Source organism: Pimephales promelas, chromosome 15 (genome assembly GCF_988280905.1).
Source record: "Pimephales promelas chromosome 15, fPimPro1.hap1.1, whole genome shotgun sequence".
Taxonomy (NCBI): Eukaryota; Metazoa; Chordata; class Actinopteri; order Cypriniformes; family Leuciscidae; genus Pimephales; species Pimephales promelas.
The window spans coordinates 607,048-627,693 of record NC_142783.1 but is presented as its reverse complement, the minus strand read 5'-3'; the positions used below and the strand labels follow the sequence as shown (position 1 = coordinate 627,693).

At 46.0% G+C, this 20,646-nt stretch overlaps 1 protein-coding gene across 1 annotated transcript; it reads right to left on the bottom strand.

Annotated features, from left to right (window-relative positions):
• Nucleotides 1–473: 473 nt before the first annotated feature.
• LOC120462450 (gamma-aminobutyric acid receptor subunit rho-1) lies at nucleotides 474–20,498 on the bottom strand. The gene is made up of 10 exons (XM_039651088.2): nucleotides 20,314–20,498; nucleotides 14,005–14,055; nucleotides 13,198–13,304; nucleotides 12,171–12,238; nucleotides 11,217–11,440; nucleotides 9,554–9,636; nucleotides 9,274–9,414; nucleotides 5,088–5,240; nucleotides 3,954–4,150; nucleotides 474–942 (listed from the first exon to the last, which is right to left on the bottom strand). The coding sequence occupies exons 1-10, from the start codon at nucleotides 20,427–20,429 to the stop codon at nucleotides 646–648; spliced, it is 1,437 nt and encodes a 478-aa protein (XP_039507022.1). The 5' UTR covers nucleotides 20,430–20,498; the 3' UTR covers nucleotides 474–645.
• Nucleotides 20,499–20,646: the final 148 nt, after the last annotated feature.

Genomic DNA, 20,646 nt, shown 5'->3' with positions numbered 1-20,646 from the left:
ATGTCATAGGTGGGTGTGGCTCTGGTCAGTGGTGAAGATGTAATATGTGGGTGTGGCTCTGGTCAGTGATGATGATGTCACAGGTAGGTGTGGCTCTGAGGCTCCGCCTTTTCTGAGGTGTAAATCTCCTGTTCAGATGCGAGTAAAAACACGAACACACTGAGAGCCGCTGTATAGCAGAAACTGAAGCTGAAAGAGACGGTGACACTGTTTTTCATGTTTAACACTGTACAGCTGCTGATTTAAAGTAATCTGTATAAAGTGCGGTATAAACATTACTGTAGATCTCAGATGTTTCAAACATCCACATCTCTGTGATCAGATGCTTTCTGAACTGCTGTTTTCTCTGTTTATTCTGTTACTGAGAGGAAAGAGCAGCACATATTTACAGATTCCTCTAATCTCTGAGTATATCAGGCTTTTCCCAGATCAGTTCTCTGATTCCTAGACAATTCTTCCTTTTTATTTGTGAGGAATAACAGATTATTCAAACAAATATATCCTCAAAAAGTAGCTGTCATTAAATAACAAAAACATACAAGACAAACAGAAAAAAAATGTCAGAGACACTGGATCATGAAGGCGGAGCGACCCAGTCGTCCAGTCGTTCAGCGTTCTCTGCGCCACTGGGGTGGACGGGTCCAGTTAGGAGTAGATGGACCAGTAGATGATGTTAAAGAGGGTGTACGCGCCGGGAAAGACCACTCGTGAGTACTTGTCTATGGCATGAGTGTCTATCCAGATGTTGACGTAGCCCCGTGAGGTTCTGACCCGACTCGTACTCGGACCGTCGGCGAGGGTAAGCTGGGCCAAGATCCTCTCCTGCCTCCCGCCGTTCTCCGGCATCCCGTAGGTCCCCGTTGTGTTGGGATCCACGCCGCTGTAGCATGTGGTCATCATCATGTCCTCGTCTGGGTTTGCTATTCCACATGTGCAAGGCAACTGCAATGTTGAGCCATAAAACAAAGGAGAGACGGACATGTTAGGGGCCGATTCATCCAGAACGTAAGAGACGAAGGTCAGTGAAACGGGGAAAAACACAAGGTCTAGAGGTGCGTGTTTTTAAAACTTGAACTTCTTTTAACTTGAGTGCCCGTTTTTTAGAATGCTGTGTTGTACGCGCAACAATGCAAAATGCACAAGTGCAATGCTTAAACACGTCCGTCTGTTGCATTTACATTGAAAAACAAAGGAGAGTAGTGCCGTGGGATGGACAGTGGTGGACAAGTACACACATCAAGGACTTGAGGAAAAGTGGCGATACCCTAATAAAATAATACTTCAGTGTAAGTATTAAAGCACTAATTTTCAATTTATTTAATAAAATTTTTATTAATTTTTTATGTACTTAACTATTAATAAAGCTCTGATCAATGAACCATGTTTATTATTTATCCTAGTCAGTACTAGTCAGTTGAAGTTTTTACTTGTTATACATTATACTTGTATACTTTTACAGCAGATTTAGTTCACAAATAACTGACTTTCATGTCCTAAAAAAGATTTATTAATACTAAAATTTGGCTTTAGCAACTTACTTTCGTGCCATTCAAGCTCTGACAAAATCCCGATTCCGGTTGATTCTGTCTGGATGCTTGAATGGGTGAGTTGACTCGAGAACAGCTGCGATCGCATCAGTCTGATTCAGGAATGAATCCTTCAGTGGGATTTGTGAACTAATTCAATGTATTCCTTGGAAAGAATCGGCTCTGGAGCCAGAGCTGCATCCATACACTTTGTGAATGTTCGGGGAGAGAGTGCTAGGCCGAACAGAAGATCCCGATATTTGTACGCTTTGCCCCCAAAAGCGAACCTTAGGAACCTCCTGTGACATGGAAGGATGGAAACATGAAAATAGGCGTCTTTTAGATCTATTGTGACAACACATCCTGGGATTGGTGAACATCTTGAACCTGAACCTCCTCAGAGCCAGATTCAGATGCCTTAAGTCTAAAATCAGCCTCATTCCTCCATCCTTCTTTGGAACTATAAAGTAACGGCTGTAAAACCCCGACTCCCTGACTGGTAGGGGAACAATGTCTATGGCCCCTTTGGCCAGAAGAGTCTGTATTTCTTGTTCCATAACCCGAGCCTGTTCTGGAAACACTGTAGTCGGCACCACCCCTGCGAACTTGGGGGGTCTGGTTAGGACCTCTTCCCCACTCTCTTGGCCTGAAGGACGGCCCTCAGGTCACCCTTCTGGGGCGGCAGTGGCTCAGTGGTTCATGTGGGTTGTCTACGAACTGAAAGATTGGTGGTTTAATCCCCGGTTCCACCTGACCAACTGTCGAGGTGTCCATGAGCAAGACACCTAACCCCAGCTGCTCCCGACGAGCTGGCTGGCGCCTTGCGAATGTGAATGTGAGGCAAATGTAAAGCGCTTTGGTGGCCATTAGGTCTATGAAGGCGCTATATAAATGTAGTCCATTTACCATTTACCCTTCTGGCCGGCGGGTCTTGGTTGAGTGCGTTTCCTTTGTTGCCAAGCTCCCGGAGGAGGGGCTCTAGAGGCAACGCTCTCTTTCTGCTCTTGCCTGTATGAGGAGCTCGTTGACGGCTGTGGCTGGCCACTTGGACCAGCCCTCCTAAAAGACTTAGTGCGGCGAAGAAAGAACTGCTGGAGCGCCGCAGATTGTTTCTTCGCCTCCTGGAACCTGTTGACGACAGCCGAAACTGCATTGCCGAACAGGCCAGAAGGCGAAAGCGGTGCATCCATAAGGAAAGATCTGTCTTTATCTTTTATGCCAGATAAATTAAGCCACAGATGCCTTTCCGTAGCCACCATAGCTGCCATTGAACGGCCGATGGAGCGTGCCGTTTCTTTAGTGGCCCGGAGAGACAAATCTGTGGCCCTCCTCAATTCTGCAAAATCCACAGGTGACGGTCCCTCGTCTAAATCTTTAAGGAGGTCACCCTGGTACACCTGCAAGATAGCTAGCGAATACAGAGACGCACCAGCCCGACCAGCTGCCATATATGCCCTGCAAACTAATGCTGATGTTTCTCTACATGGTCTGCTGGGCAGCACTGGGGTTTTAAGTGAAGATGCTGCTTCAGGAGAAAGATAGCTTGCCAAGGCTTCCTCCATCTGCGGCATCTTGCCATACCCCGCCTCCCTGGCACCCACAACATTGCTATAATCGCATGATGTACTGTGTGAGATACGAGAGGAGTGGGGTTTTTCCCAGGATCTAGTGATCTCTTTATGTAGATCTGGGAAAAATGGCAAACCCCAGCGCTGAAGTTGTGATCTGTGCTGCAGGAATCTCTCGTCTAATTTACTGTGACTAGAATCTTCCTGCTTATCTTGTGGCCAGCTGATGTTGAGTCTGGCCAAAGCACGCGTCACAATCTCTACCAACTCCTCATACACGGGAACATGAGCTATCGAGTTGAAGGGATAGTTCACCCAAAAATGAATGCCTGTGCATGCTGCACTCCCAAACAATTCACACAAAGTTGATGTGTGTCCCACCCGTGATGTATCTTGGGCAGGGGTGCAGACATCTAACGAATTGTTCACTCGCCATAGTAACTGATAAATCAGACAAACAACACCAAATAGATAGAGACAGTTTCAACACAGAGCGCTTACTGAAGAGCGAAAGCTAATGTGTATGCTTCCGGCGTCACTTTTATGCATCCGGTTATGCCGTCACATGTTACGTCATGACGCAACACCAATCAGGATTGGATTAGTTTCATTCATACTTCAGAGACGCACGCTAAGGGAGCGTCCCCAAAAGGTCGTTTTCAACGACGCAGGGTTGAGTTCCCTCAAAAGGGAACTAATTCCCGACTGTCCTCCACTGGTGTGCAAGTTTTACCCTTACACTGGCTCTAAATGGAGAATATTCTTCATTATTTCTCTGTATCGCTCTTTTCCTCTCGTCATCTTGGTCTACCAGCATTAGATAGTCATTATTTTGGCAAAGAGAAAAGTGGCGTCTTACTTGATTCCTGAGTTTCCTCTCTCGGCGCTCCTGTACGGTGGTCAGGTAGTTGACGGCAGCGTACTCGATGACAGAGAGGAAGACGAAGACGAAGCTGACCCACAGGTAAATGTCCACGGCTTTGATGTAGGAGACTCTGGGCATGGAGGCATTGACTCCGGTGATGATGGTGGACATTGTAAGAACTGTCGTGATTCCTGTGTGAAAGCATTGGTTGGATATCATTTTCACTGCAAAATATTACTTTCTTCCTCAGTATTTAGTCTTGTTAGGACTGTAGGTAGAAAGCACTTAGTAATTTGTCTTGTTTTCCAACACAAATATCTAATATATAAATATTCTAAACATGTACCTTTAGTCTATTCACCTAAAAAAACAGATGCTTCAAAACGGTCATAAAGAGATCCTCAAAATAAATTCAAATGAATGAAGCAGTTTAACTAAACTTAACAGTTTAACTTTAAAGGGTGAACAGATTAAACTTAAAGCTTTTATTCACATACTGTATCCATATTCAGAAGCTAAAGCAGAAATCGTAGGCCCGATCACAGAGGCGCGACGAAGCCTGTCCAAATTCGAAGGCTCTTTCGAATGCGCCCTACAATTTTAAAAGCACTCACTTCGACTGACTTGGCTATGAACATATGTTGTGTCCCAAATGACCACTACACACTATGTTTTATAACCCCCTCCCCATGCTACAAAATTACAGCTGAGACAGTCGAGTGCATGAAGTGTCTACACGTGCTGCGTAACACGAAGAATAAAAATTGAGTGAGTTTAGAGTTAAACAGGAAACAAATCTGCAAATGGGGTCATAAACATCAACTTAATTCAAAGGGAAAAGAAGTTGATTTGCTGACACCACTGGCAGATATTCGTTCTTGTTTTAAGCATAAACTCAATTTGAATACATTTTTCCAAAAGCAAGGCTTAATATCTGGTCATTTTGCTTGATATTTGTACTGGAAAATAAGACAAAAATACAAAGAAATTCATTTTTGCAGTGTTGAGGAGTGGACTCATCGCGGTTGATTTTTAAGATAATCTCCATACAACTGAATAATCTCTTACGTACACTACAATAGTTATATATATATATTCCATCTCAAGAGTTTGAGGGGTTTATGGTACCGAGAGGAACTCTTGCAGGCACAGCTCTGCGGTCGATCCAGAACGACACCCAGGACAGCATGACCATCAGCGTCGCGGGGAAGTACGTCTGCAGCAGGAAGAAGAAGATGTGCCGCCGGAGAGTGAAGTGTATGTAGAGCCGATTATACCAGCCTGGAAAACACAAATCTGGATGAAAGTGCTGCGATGATATGGCAGTGTTCGCAGGCCAGTTCTGCTGTTGGGGCATTTTTACTAGAAGTTTTTCTGGCTGTAGAAGTTGTTTAGCCAGACATTTAGACATGGTTTTCCACCAACATAACGGGGGAAACGTTCAAACACCTGGAAAGAGGGCTTAGATGTAAAGTGCAGCCGGTGTGGCTCGACATACAGTGGTTTTGTAGACTTCATTTAATTTACTAGTGTCTGTTTATAATTCGAAAACACCACATTAGAACTACAGCTCGGACCGTTTCTGAGATGTTGCTGGACATATTTCAGTTAACTTCAGGTTAAAGTGCTGTTAAATGTTATGTTACAGGTTCCTAATTTTGTTTTAAATTTCTGCTACATTTTTTGATGCATTCAAGTCTAAAAACACTTTGCTATGATTGGTCACATGGGCCAGTTTGTTGTGATTGGTCTGCTCTGATTGGTCAGTAACCCAGTCTGCTGTGATTGGTCTGCTCTGATTGGTCAGTAACTCAGTCTGTTCTGATTGGTCAGTAACCCAGTCTGCTGTGATTGGTCTGCTCTGATTGGTCAGTAACTCAGTCTGTTGTGATTGGTCTGCTCTGATTGGTCAGTAACTCAGTCTGTTGTGATTGGTCTGCTCTGATTAGTCAGAAAACCCAGTCTGCTGTGATTGGTCTGCTCTGATTGGTCAGTAACTCAGTCTGCTGTGATTGGTCTGCTCTGATTGGTCACATGGCCCAGTCTGCTGTGATTGGTCAGTAACCCAGTCTGCTGTGATTGGTCTGTTCTGATTGGTCACATGGCCCAGTCTGTTGTGATTTGTCTGCTCTGATTGGTCACATGGTCCAGTCTGTTGTGATTTGTCTGCTCTGATTGGTCACATGGTCCAGTCTGCTGTGATTGGTCAGAAACCAAATGCTCATTATCATATCTGAATCTCAGCTCTTTCACAGCTCTTGATACACAGTGATGCGAACAATAACGATGGCGTGAGTTTTACAGTATTAATCTCATGAAAGTGGATTTGATTTGGATCAGATAATAGCGTCTTTCGACATATACACCACAAACCAAACTCCAGTTTCAGCACCATTCCAGTCTCTTTTACACACTACATGAAAGGTAATATTTAAAAAAGCATATCAGGGTCACTTTAATATGGAGTAACTTGCATTTTAGACCATCAGTTTTAATACCGTCAGTTTGAGTTTGCATCACCATAGCCCCAAATGAAGGATTCAGTGGGGTACTGTTAAACCTCAGCACTGATGCTCAGGTGCAGTCTCAGACCAGCAGTCTCAGACCAGCAGTCTCAGACCACCAGTCTCAGACCAGCAGTCTCAGACCAGACCACCAGTCTCAGACCAGCAGTCTCAGATCAACAGTCTCAGACCAGACCACCAGTCTCAGACCAGACCAGCAGTCTCAGACCAGCAGTCTCAGACCAGACCACCAGTCTCAGACCAGCAGTCTCAGATAAACAGTCTCAGACCAGACCAGCAGTCTCAGACCAGCAGTCTCAGACCAGACCAGCAGTCTCAGACCAGCAGTCTCAGACCAGACCACCAGTCTCAGACCAGCAGTCTCAGATCAACAGTCTCAGACCAATAGTCTCAGACCAGCAGTCTCAGACCAGACCACCAGTCTCAGACCAGCAGTCTCAGATAAACAGTCTCAGACCAGACCAGCAGTCTCAGACCAGCAGTCTCAGACCAGACCAGCAGTCTCAGACCAGCAGTCTCAGACCAGACCACCAGTCTCAGACCAGCAGTCTCAGATCAACAGTCTCAGACCAATAGTCTCAGACCAGACCAGCAGTCTCAGACCAGCAGTCTCAGACCAGCAGTCTCAGACCAGCAGTCTCAGACCAGACCAGCAGTCTCAGATCAACAGTCTCAGACCAATAGTCTCAGACCAGACCAGCAGTCTCAGACCAGCAGTCTCAGACCAGCAGTCTCAGACCAATAGTCTCAGACCAGACCAGCAGTCTCAGACCAGCAGTCTCAGACCAGAGCAGAGGACAGGACAGAGCTGATGAACACGAGGCTCCACGCTGAGACTGCTGGAGGGATAATAACCAAGGGGGTACTGCATCAGCCGGAAACTGAAGCTTCGTTGGGAGCCGTCATTGTAGCAGACCATCACCTGCTATTAGCATTACATTGACTCCCATTCATTTTGCCGTTACTTTGACAGCGAATAACTTTACATCTGAGGCGTCCAAAGACTCCATTTGTCCATTATTTATTTCTGGGCAGTCGCTCAGCCATCAGGAAGTGAATGCTTCTACTGGGCTTCACTTTTCTCCGTTGAAATCTATGAGGTCACTGTGTCCATTTCTTTTACTGTCTATTGCCGGGCGTACACCAAAAGACTTTGAAAAAATTTAGAAAAGACTTATAAGATTATCAGCTCACATCTAAAGACTTTGGGTTCAGAGTTTTTAGTCTCAGACTAAAGATTTTACAAACACTGAATCTTGTAGTGACACTATTTACAAGACTACAACTAGATTATTTTAGCTTCCCACCAAATTCATCCCATCATTCTAGTGCCGCGGTTGCGTGAATGTGAAAGCAACACGGATTAGGGCGCGCACTTCTTCAGGAAGTAAAGTATCCTGCGCATCATGTGTCCTTATTGTGATGAATTCAGTTAAATAAAACACTTGTAAGGGATGATAGTGTTGATGATTTACCTTGGATAAGAGCGAGAGTGAGCCTGAGGTGTATTCGTGCATTGGAATCAGCCCCGTTCACAGTAACCGGGTCGTCTCATTCAAAACAGCCAGCTGTTGCTGTCAGAGAGCCGCCGCACATTGAATACTCATATGAGTCAGCATGCGAATGTAAGTTACGTGCCCGCCTGAGCGGGCTCACACTAATAAACGCCTCACCTCCGGCGCCGCGCACTCGCTACATTCCCTTTAGCAGATCTAGTGGATGCATAACGTAAACCCAGTCAAACATGTGACTGTAGTATCTTATGTGCCTTATAAACCAGTGCGCCCTATATATGAAAAATGTTGTAAAATAGGTCATTCATTGAAGGTGCGCCTTAAGTGCGGTAAATACGGCTATATATAATTACCCACGTTCTGCTTTCTATCATATATCGAGCTATAATTTTTTGCTCCATATCGCCCAGCCCTAGTAGATATAAAAACTTTTCTGGTAGGGAAAAAAGTCAATCTCAGGAAACAATGTGTAATCACCATCACATCCAGCCAGCTCCCTGAGACAGCTCCCATGAGTGGGTCTCGAACTTGTGTCTCTGGTGTGAGAGGCGGACACGCAAACCTCCATTTTATTGGTTGTTGATTGTTTTACATCACTAGGTCTACGCTAGGACTTATGATAATATCAAACATGTTTGATATGAAAGACTAGAAAAAGACTGGCATAAATCGGGTCGTCGACTGCAGAATATCACCTCACATTTAAAGATCGAGACGACGGGAGCGCGCCGAGACTCCAGTGAGATTCCTAAAGACTGCCGGTCTTTAGTCTGGGACTGTGAAAATCCTTTGGTGTAAGCCCAGCGTTACTGTACGCTGCTCGAGGACCAGAACTAACTGTAGTGTAACAGCAGATGCAATCTTGAAGAACTCGGACAACAGTTGAGAAAAGCACAGCGATACGTGTGCCAACAAAAGTTCTGAAATCATGCGTTTGCCCAACTTACAAAAACATGTTCTAAAAACATTTTATTAATTTTCCCATTAAGTTATAAAAAGGTTTTTTCTTCTGAATGTTCTTTGAATATCTAGTTTTGTAAACTTAAAAAAAATCTTATGCAAATGTTTTATTGTTTTGCAATTATTTAGGGAACAATGTTCTCTGAACCATCTGAAAGTAGTTTAAAAAATATTTGCAGACTAACTTCCAACAAAAATGTTTTAGAAATAATTGAGAAGTAGGGAGATAACTGTTTGCAGTGTTCAGAGAATTGAATGCCAAGCTAAAGATGTCAGCATAACCCTCTGAGAGACTGGAGGGCACGAGCGCTGTACCTGTGCTGCTGTAGAACGCCAGTTTAGTTGTGGTGTGGAACTTCTGGATGAGGAACTGGGACAGAGAAATCCTGTCGTCTGTGTTCAACGACTCGTTGCCCTTCTTCCAATAAAGCATGAGGTCGTCGTCAGTGTACGCATCTGAGAAAACAGCACACGCAATCACATCATCACATAAACAGGGACATTTCCAATGACCACAACCACATGCGTCTTAATTCTTCAGTTCAACGACACCATGGACGTAAGATGGCATGCAGAAATGTGTGTGTGTACATACAGCTCTCGATCTCCAGTGAGCAGGTCTGCGTGTCCAGGGGGAATCGGCTCAGGTCCATGTTGCACATGGCAGTGACGGTCACTCTGAAACAACACACGAGACATCCAGCGTTAGTCCAGACAGGACCCCGGACTCCAGTGGCATCAGAAGTGGACGGGAACCAGTGTCACAGTTTTGCTACTGTTATTTATTCTGGGTCTAAGGGTCTGGCATCGAGTGTGTACATCGCCCAGCTCGAGGGGCGGCACCAAGCATACGTTTGAAAATCTCACTGCACGCAAATGGAAAACACTACGACCAATCACAACAATACGCCCAAACGCTTCGCTACCAGCACCGCTAACTGCTAGATTAACTCTCGCCGTATCCGGTCGGCAAAACAGCAAAAACGCTGTCTATCTTCCATAGGAACGATTCGAGCGCCGTCTTCTGTTCCTCTTTCAACAGGGAACGGTGTCTGTTTACTAACCCGATGTGATTGGTGCGGCTCGGACACAAGGGCATAGTTAATGAGCATCATTACTCAGTGCCAGAGGGACTCGCTGAGCAAACTCAGATTCTCGCCAGAACTCTGGATTTACAGGGTACTTGTCGAAGTGAACTCTCGGGAAACGTTCGCTCCGGCTGGTAAACACCTCTGAACTCCCATTGGCCAGTGATGATGACGTCACAGTCAGGGGGGTGTGGCTCTGAGGCTCCGCCTTCTCTGAGGTGTAAATCTCCAGTTCATTTCTTCTGTTCAGACGCGAGTAAAAACACGAACACACCGAGAGCCGCTGTATAGCAGAAACTGAAGCTGAAAGAGACACTCACACGGTTTTTCATGTTTATTCTGTTACGGAGAGGAAAGTGCAGCACATATTTACAGATTCCTCTAATCGCCGAATATATCACTGAAAACTCTTTCACCATGAATACATCAGGCCTTAAATGTTGCATTTTAAGAGTTCTATAGCTATATCTATTTTGTATTGTTTATGGTGTTTGCATAGTGTTTTCAATAGAATAGTTCATTGAATAGTTTGAGCTGGATAGTCATTTTCCAACTATTTTTAATTTTGGGATATCATATAAAAATGCTGCATGGAAACTTCAAAATGTGCATGATTTCTAAAAATGTGCATTAAAAAATTGAGGCGGATTATTTTTATACGACAAGAACACACTCACATAAACTACGATGGAAACAGTAATTTTACTGAATAAATCCCTAAAGATGACCATGTGACTTTGCCCCAGCAGAGGCTGTGATTGGATTAATGGACTAACCAGCCGACCAATGGCATCGCAGCATCTCAGATGTTGGTTTGGTGTTTCTGAATCAGAATGATTGTGTGTAATTCCCCCCAGAAGCGTCTCACACACACACGAGTGTGTTCCCGAACACCAGTGCCCGAACGCCAGAGAACACCACAGCAGTTACTGAGTTTCGCCTGACGCTCCACACACACTCGTTTATGATGACGCTCGACACACACTCGTTTATGATGGAGGGATTGCAGCCGATTGCAGAAACTTACAGTTTATTACTGATATTTTACGCCAATTTCCCAGGAAGTGATGATTTTAATCTCCTGAACACGGGATAGAAACGCTTTATTCTCAAATGTTTAGTGCCGTATTCTGAGTTGAGTTCAGGATCGAGATGATTAGACCGGTTCACCTCAGACTGTAGAGGACGTTGCCGTCTGGATGCACTCGTAACATCACGTTGTCGGTGGTTGTGTCGTGGATGAAGGATCTTTTGGAGTGGACGAAGAACATGTCGGGCACCCAGATCTTCTTCACCAGCCGGCTGTCGAAGGTCATGCTTTGGTTGTTGGTGCTCTGGAAGGACAAACGCTCGTCTTTCCAGTAATGCCTCAAATACAGCGTCATCGTAAAATCCTGAGGGGAAACGTCAGATGTTAAACACACCGAGGTATGAACACAGAATAGAAAACATCTGAACCAGTTCAAGAGAGGCGAGGGGCGATCTTACATACGACACAAGCAATGAATACTGACATTAGTGATACGTTTAAGGATTAATAACCACCAGTACGCAATACTGTACTGTAAACACTCATCAGCACTTTTCCAGACGCAAATATCCCGTTGATTCAAGTATAGTACAGTAACAGTATAGTAAAGTACAGTTAAGAACAAATATTAATAAAAATTGGTCAAATATTTTTGTAGTCATATGGAGTAGTAGTACTTGGAGTCGATTGTTTTGTTTATAATAATAATAATGCAATGAAATGCTAAATTGTGCAACATAATTTTGGACCAGACTGTCATACAAAGAAATCATGAACAAATAAAACACCAAGAGAACCGGCGAAATATTAATAACTGATTATGCCATAGTCAGTTTATGCTTTTTCCTGCAGTTGTAGTTTGCAAATAATTTTCAGATAAATACTTTCACTAAGTTTAGTGTTTGTTCTTCCCTCATAATTTAAATATATAAAAAAATATAGAATATTTTCCTCATATGTGGATGGTTTAATCGAACCCCCCTCCGGACATCACTTTTGGCCATTACTGTATAATAACCCTTACCTGTACTTTAACTCTAGATTTGTGTAGTAATAATATTAATAACAGGTTTGTTGTGCTCTTTAACCCTCACCATGTCCACCTCAGAGATGGTGTCGAGGCTCTCCACCTGCACGTCCACTCCTACGGGGATCGGAGGGCCTGTCGGACACAAACCGGATCCTTTTATTGATAATAGAGGAGGGATGTGATTGTCATGAAATATTTCACTCTAGAGAATATGTCCGGGGTGCCTACAGTAATGCGGAGTGTGTGAGCAGACGGGATTGGATTTAGCGGCGCTGTGTGTGTGTGTGTGTGTGTGTGTGTGTGTGTGTGTGTGTGTGTGTGTGTGTGTGTGTGTGTGTGTGTGTGTGTGTGTGTGTGTGGCCTATTTTAGCTCAGGGACTGAAACACAAGTGGGTCACGGGTGATCACCGACAGACACTTCATCTCCACCGCCAGAACACAACACACACACACACACACACACACACCGCCAACGGCTTCATGAAGTGCTGTGATGTGACCAGTTATTAAACGCTGGACTCGTCAGCAGTGGAAAGTAAAACGCTATTTTAACATGTTTTTCAAACGGCATCAATGCTGTGGGTTCGATTCCCCGGGGAAGAAAAACGGATAGGAATGAACTAAAGTCTTTGCATACATGCGTGAGTGTGTGTGTGTGTGTCCAGTATTTTACACTACAAAAATGATTTGCAGTGTTTCTGTTTTCCAGCACAAATATCTAAACATTCTTAAATCAAGACACATTTACTAGAGGAGCAAAATGACTGAAGATATTAAATGAAGTGAGTTTGTGCTTAAAACAAGAACAAATGTCTGCCAGTCAGAGAAATAAGCTTAACGTTCAGTAAACAAGACTTGAATCAAATCAAATGTGTCTTGATTATGAATATTTAGATGTTTGTGCTGGAAAACACGTCAGAAACTCAGAGGAAGAACATCTTGAGTAGATTCGATTGCATAACATGGACTAAATCACTAAACACATCTATAAATACAAAACATAGTGTTTCATAGAAGACATTGAAGAGCGATACAGTGACTCTCGCCTCGTCAGTGTTTGTGCAGATTTCTCAGATCTATCGGATGCTCACCTCCAAACGCTGGTCTCATTGTAAAGTCGTGGTCATCTATCCTCAACAGCTGCTCTGACTTGGTTATCGGAGACTTTGTCATGTCTGGACTTCTCCTGAAGATCGGGCTAAACGATGATAAGAGTGAAACTGTCAGACTGTGAGCTGAAGCTGTGTGTGTGTGTGTGTGTGTGTGGACGAGGAACTGAATCAACAGATCATTCACAACTGGCCAATGCTCTGACATGGCTCTCTCAAAGTTATCAACCATTCTTCCTGTAGTTATCTAGTCTATAATGTTCCTATAATGTTAGCACTAAATATTATTTATATATCTATCTTTCACAGAACGTTTGGTAACAGTAAACGGTTGTACAATATACAACACCACTACATACAACATCCTGTTTTGCAACTACACTTCTATCCCTAACCCTACCAGTCTACTAATACTCTACTAATACTCTACTAATACTCCCACTAGAGTTGGAGATGTAGGTGCAACGTTACTTATACTTATATGTTAAATAGATCATCCAGATAAAGTGAAACCGAACGTTTTTCTGTTAAAACACAGAGCTTTCAGAGAACATCCAAAATAACTGTTTCTTAACTGGAACTGGAACATTAGAAAACATTGACATATTTCTTTAGCGTTGCCGCCACATCCAACATTATGATCTTAGAAGTTAGAAGACAAAAATTAATTGATCATCCCAATGTACACCATAAAGCCGTTTAAAAATATATAGCATAACTCAAAGAAGTCTTTCAAACACAAATAGTAACAAAAGAGACAAAAGCAATCCATGTGGAACGATATTGCACCTGCCAGACTTGTGGCTTCCTCCATCCACTCGTGTAGTTTCTCTCCGCAATCTGTGAGGGAACAGAGTTAGACGGATATCAACACAATCAGCAGCGTGGATGTGAACAGCAGGATCAGTGTTAAATGGAGACGAGAGTACTCTCCTTATCCTGTTATTTGAGAGAGAATGCCTCCTCTCGTCTTCATTATCTGAACGTGCTCCTCACGAACTTTGTTAATTAAACATCATTTAAAAATTGAGGACTGTAACAAAGTAGTTTTACTTCATTACATGAGTTTTATTTCATTAGGTTGTACTCTGTCCACCACTGTATTTAACAAATGAGCACAGGGATGTTTGAGTTGCCTTTCATTATTGTACGTTTGTGATTGCAGACATTTGTGCTTTTTCAATCAATTCCAGCTTGTGTTGTACAGCATCATTTCCTCATACGCATCACATGCATCTGAGCTATTTTTAAAGCTCTTTGTTTTGAGCTCAAATCAAGCGCATCATCCTCGTCGTCATGTGCAAACGACAGCTGAAGAACAGAGCAGCAGAAGCAGGCCGTGATGCTCGACGTGATGTCACAGACAGAGAGAGAGAGAGAGAGCGGCTACACTCCCTCACCAGCAGCTGGTTAATAATCCTCTCTGCAGAAATCCTCTCTGTTCCCAGAACAGACCAGCAGCGTCTCCTCCTCCTCCACTGCCACGACACAACACTGATCATCTGCCCTCAGCTGTTCCTGCTTCAAACGATCACGATTCACGCCTCTTACGGGTTTAACGCTTAAACGTGATCAAATATCTGCCAGTGGAGTCAGAGGCCATATCACCCCGAGCCAATACTGGTTTCCCACTGCAGCCCAATACTGGTTTCCCACTGTAGCCCAATACTGGTTTCCCACTGCAGCCCAATACTGGTTTCCCACTGCAGCCCAATACTGGTTACCCACTGCAGCCCAATACTGATTTCCCACTGCAGCCCAATACTGGTTTCCCACTGCAGCCCAATACTGGTTTCCCACTGCAGCCCAATACTGGTTACCCACTGCAGCCCAATACTGGTTTCCCACTGCAGCCCAATACTGATTTCCCACTGCAGCCCAATACTGGTTTCCCACTGCAGCCCAATACTGGTTACCCACTGCAGCCCAATACTGGTTTCCCACTGCAGCCCAATACTGGTTTCCCACTGTAGCCCAATACTGGTTACCCACTGCAGCCCAATACTGGTTTCCCACTGCAGCCCAATACTGGTTTCCCACTGCAGCCCAATACTGGTTACCCACTGCAGCCCAATACTGATTTCCCACTGTAACCCAATACTGGTTTCCCACTGCAGCCCAATACTGGTTTCCCACTGCAGCCCAATACTGGTTTCCCACTGCAGCCCAATACTGGTTTCCCACTGTAGCCCGATGCTGGTTTCCCACTGTAGCCCAATGCTGGTTTCCCACTGTAGCCCAATGCTGGTTTCCCACTGTAGCCCAATGCTGGTTTCCCACTGTAGCCCAATGCTGGTTTCCCACTGTAGCCCAATACTGGTTTCCCACTGCAGCCCAATACTGATTTCCCACTGTAGCCCAATACTGGTTTCCCACTGCAGCCCAATACTGGTTTCCCACTGTAGCCCAATACTGGTTTCCCACTGTAGCCCAATACTGGTTTCCCACTGTAGCCCAATACTGGTTTCTCACTGCAGCCCAATACTGGTTTCCCACTGTAGCCCAATACTGGTTTCCCACTGTAGCCCAATACTGGTTTCCCACTGTAGCCCAATACTGGTTTCCCACTGTAGCCCAATACTGGTTTCTCACTGCAGCCCAATACTGGTTTCCCACTGTAGCCCAATACTGGTTTCCCACTGCAGCCCAATACTGGTTACCCACTGCAGCCCAATACTGGTTTCCCACTGCAGCCCAATACTGGTTTCCCACTGCAGCCCAATACTGGTTACCCACTGCAGCCCAATACTGGTTTCCCACTGCAGCCCAATACTGGTTTCCCACTGCAGCCCAATACTGGTTACCCACTGCAGCCCAATACTGATTTCCCACTGTAACCCAATACTGGTTTCCCACTGCAGCCCAATACTGGTTTCCCACTGCAGCCCAATACTGGTTTCCCACTGCAGCCCAATACTGGTTTCCCACTGTAGCCCGATGCTGGTTTCCCACTGTAGCCCAATGCTGGTTTCCCACTGTAGCCCAATGCTGGTTTCCCACTGTAGCCCAATGCTGGTTTCCCACTGTAGCCCAATACTGGTTTCCCACTGCAGCCCAATACTGATTTCCCACTGTAGCCCAATACTGGTTTCCCACTGCAGCCCAATACTGGTTTCCCACTGTAGCCCAATACTGGTTTCCCCACTGTAGCCCAATACTGGTTTCCCACTGTAGCCCAATACTGGTTTCCCACTGTAGCCCAATACTGGTTTCCCACTGTAGCCCAATACTGGTTTCTCACTGTAGCCCAATACTGGTTTCCCACTGTAGCCCAATACTGGTTTCCCCACTGTAGCCCAATACTGGTTTCCCACTGCAGCCCAATACTGGTTTCCCACTGCAGCCCAATACTGGTTTCCCACTGTAGCCCAATACTGGTTTCCCACTGTACACCAATATTGGTTTCCCACTGTAGCCCAATACTGGTTTCCCACTGCAGCCCAATACTGGTTTCCCACTGCAGCCCAATACTGGTTTCCCACTGCAGCCCAATACTGGTTTCCCACTGCAGCCCAATACTGTTTTCCCACTGTAGCCCAATACTGGTTTCCCACTGTACACCAATATTGGTTTCCCACTGTAGCCCAATACTGGTTTCTCACTGTAGCCCAATACTGGTTTCCCACTGCAGCCCAATACTGGTTTCCCACTGCAGCCCAATACTGGTTTCCCACTGCAGCCCAATACTGTTTTCCCACTGTAGCCCAATACTGGTTTCCCACTGTACACCAATATTGGTTTCCCACTGTAGCCCAATACTGGTTTCTCACTGTAGCCCAATACTGGTTTCCCACTGCAGCCCAATACTGGTTTCCCACTGTAGCCCAATACTGGTTTCTCACTGTAGCCCAATACTGGTTTCCCACTGCAGCCCAATACTGGTTTCCCCAGTGTGTGTACTGCATTGCCCTGCTGGCGAGTGTGTGTACTGCATTGCCCTGCTGGCGAGTGTGTGTACTGCATCGCCCTGCTGACGAGTGTGTGTACTGCATTGCCCTGCTGACGAGTGTGTGTACTGCATTGCCCTGCTGACGAGTGTGTGTACTGCATTGCCCTGCTGGCGAGTGTGTGTACTGCATTGCCCTGCTGACGAGTGTGTGTACTGCATTGCCCTGCTGACGAGTGTGTGTACTGCATTGCCCTGCTGACGAGTGTGTGTACTGCATTGCCCTGCTGACGAGTGTGTGTACTGCATTGCCCTGCTGGCGAGTGTGTGTACTGCATTGCCCTGCTGGCGAGTGTGTGTACTGCATCGCCCTGCTGACGAGTGTGTGTACTGCATTGCCCTGCTGACGAGTGTGTGTACTGCATTGCCCTGCTGACGAGTGTGTGTACTGCATTGCCCTGCTGACGAGTGTGTGTACTGCATTGCCCTGCTGACGAGTGTGTGTACTGCATTGCCCTGCTGGCGAGTGTGTGTACTGCATTGCCCTGCTGACGAGTGTGTTTACTGCATTGCCCTGCTGGCGAGTGTGTGTACTGCATTGCCCTGCTGACGAGTGTGTGTACTGCATTGCCCTGCTGACGAGTGTGTGTACTGCATTGCCCTGCTGACGAGTGTGTGTACTGCATTGCCCTGCTGACGAGTGTGTTTACTGCATTGCCCTGCTGGCGAGTTTGTGTACTGCATTGCCCTGCTGGCGAGTGTGTGTACTGCATTGCCCTGCTGGCGAGTGTGTGTACTGCATTGCCCTGCTGACGAGTGTGTGTACTGCATTGCCCTGCTGACGAGTGTGTGTACTGCATTGCCCTGCTGACGAGTGTGTGTACTGCATTGCCCTGCTGACGAGTGTGTGTACTGCATTGCCCTGCTGACGAGTGTGTTTACTGCATTGCCCTGCTGGCGAGTTTGTGTACTGCATTGCCCTGCTGGCGAGTGTGTGTACTGCATTGCCCTGCTGGCGAGTGTGTGTACTGCATTGCCCTGCTGACGAGTGTGTGTACTGCATTGCCCTGCTGACGAGTGTGTGTACTGCATTGCCCTGCTGACGAGTGTGTGTACTGCATTGCCCTGCTGGCGAGTGTGTGTACTGCATTGCCCTGCTGACGAGTGTGTGTACTGCATTGCCCTGCTGGCGAGTGTGTGTACTGCATTGCCCTGCTGACGAGTGTGTTTACTGCATTGCCCTGCTGACGAGTGTGTGTACTGCATTGCCCTGCTGACGAGTGTGTTTACTGCATTGCCCTGCTGACGAGTGTGTGTACTGCATTGCCCTGCTGACGAGTGTGTGTACTGCATTGCCCTGCTGACGAGTGTGTGTACTGCATTGCCCTGCTGGCGAGTGTGTGTACTGCATTGCCCTGCTGACGAGTGTGTTTACTGCATTGCCCTGCTGACGAGTGTGTGTACTGCATTGCCCTGCTGACGAGTGTGTGTACTGCATCGCCCTGCTGGCGAGTGTGTGTACTGCATTGCCCTGCTGACGAGTGTGTGTACTGCATTGCCCTGCTGACGAGTGTGTGTACTGCATTGCCCTGCTGGCGAGTGTGTGTACTGCATTGCCCTGCTGGCGAGTGTGTGTACTGCATTGCCCTGCTGGCGAGTGTGTGTACTGCATTGCCCTGCTGGCGAGTGTGTGTACTGCATTGCCCTGCTGGCGAGTGTGTGTACTGCATTGCCCTGCTGGCGAGTGTGTGTACCGCATCGCCCTGCTGGCGAGTGTGTGTACCGCATCGCCCTGCTGACGAGTGTGTGTACCGCATTGCCCTGCTGACGAGTGTGTGTACTGCATTGCCCTGCTGACGAGTGTGTGTACTGCATTGCCCTGCTGGCGAGTGTGTGTACTGCATTGCCCTGCTGGCGAGTGTGTGTACTGCATTGCCCTGCTGGCGAGTGTGTGTACCGCATCGCCCTGCTGGCGAGTGTGTGTACTGCATTGCCCTGCTGGCGAGTGTGTGTACTGCATTGCCCTGCTGGCGAGTGTGTGTACTGCATTGCCCTGCTGGCGAGTGTGTGTACCGCATCGCCCTGCTGACGAGTGTGTGTACCGCATCGCCCTGCTGGCGAGTGTGTGTACTGCATTGCCCTGCTGGCGAGTGTGTGTACTGCATTTCCTTTGCTTCTTTCAATAAACGCTGCTCACAGACAGAGAACCTTCCGACTCTGACTCTGCATTCTCACACAAATTATTATTTTTAGAAAAATAATCTTCTCAATAATCTTGTTTTTTGACTCCATTAGCAGATATTTGTTCTTGATTTAAGCGCAAACTCACTTCATTTTGATATTTGTGTGTACTTTTATTTTTTCTTTTGTTTTGTTTTTTTGTCTTTGTGCAGTGCTGTCTTTTCCTGTATCGCAATGACATGGTCTGTCCAACATATCTGGAATCTTGTCCAGTCTCTTGCGATCAAACTTGACTCAAGGACTTGTCATTCTGATGCATGTTCACTGACACAGATATTTACCTCTGAGAGATGAATTAAGGATTTTGAGCAACACTGGCTTTTGCAGGTAACTCATGGTGTTTTGCTATGTGTACGAATTGTTTTGAGAACTGCACTTACTGTTTTACAAGTGTCGAGGATGATTCGAGAAATGTACCAAAGCGACTGAGAAAAACTGTGAGCAGCTCATAAATGTACTTTATCACTGGAAAAAAATTAAGTGATCTGTTTAAATGCGTTCTGTTGCACAAAATGTTCTTCAGAATATTAAAATGTCCCTCACATTAAGAACTGATCACTGAAACCCCGTGTGTGTGAAGCGTCTGACCGAGATCCATCACGCCGAGCTAAAGCGAACTGATGATGATCACTGATGAGAACCTGCCAGCAGATCTCCATCTCAACCAGAGGTACAAACACACGCTTCACACTCCGATATGAAATCTGGCCTTGCACTGACAGAATATTTCACATACGCAAAGATTAAAGTATAAACAACAGCACCTCATGAGAAAGATCTGGATTTGATATACGACAATAAAACATAATTTTCTATGTTATGCTTCATGATCCAAGAAAGTGTTTTGGAGAGCAATAGAAAGATCTGCATTTAAAACCAATAACACATAATGTCCTCTCCTATGCCTCTCGATGGGAGAGAGACAGCATCAGGGATAGGGTTCAGGGTCATCGGGGGGTCAGGGGTCATACCTGCTCTGCTTGAAGCCGTCGGCTCGGTGTGCTCTCCTGTGTGTGGATCTCCCGGCCGCTCCCAGCAGACACACACACATGAACACGAGCACCGTCTCCAGCTGCATGCTGCACATCTTCAGCGCTCACATTCCCCTCAGCGCTTCGGACATCGCCTCGCAACATCACACACACATTAATCTCCACGCCGGCAAAAGCAATTTTGACTAAACCCATAAATCCCTGAGCGTCAGATGGCACAGATTCGCTCTCTCGCCACGAGGACCAATTCCCCTAATGACACTGTGCTCTGCTTTACTGTGACGGGGTCAGTGTGAGCAGGCGGACAGACAG

Excerpts from the sequence above, each read along its gene's own strand:
- LOC120462450 (XM_039651088.2), bottom strand. The coding sequence starts at position 20,429 with ATGTGCAGCATGCAGCTGGAGACGGTGCTCGTGTTCATGTGTGTGTGT. Across the intron at positions 9,637-11,216 it reads AACGTCCTCTACAGTCTGAG|AGTGACCGTCACTGCCATGT; the intron begins GTGAACCGGTCT and ends GTGTTGTTTCAG. Across the intron at positions 9,415-9,553 it reads CTCACTGGAGATCGAGAGCT|ATGCGTACACTGACGACGAC; the intron begins GTATGTACACAC and ends CTGTTTTCTCAG.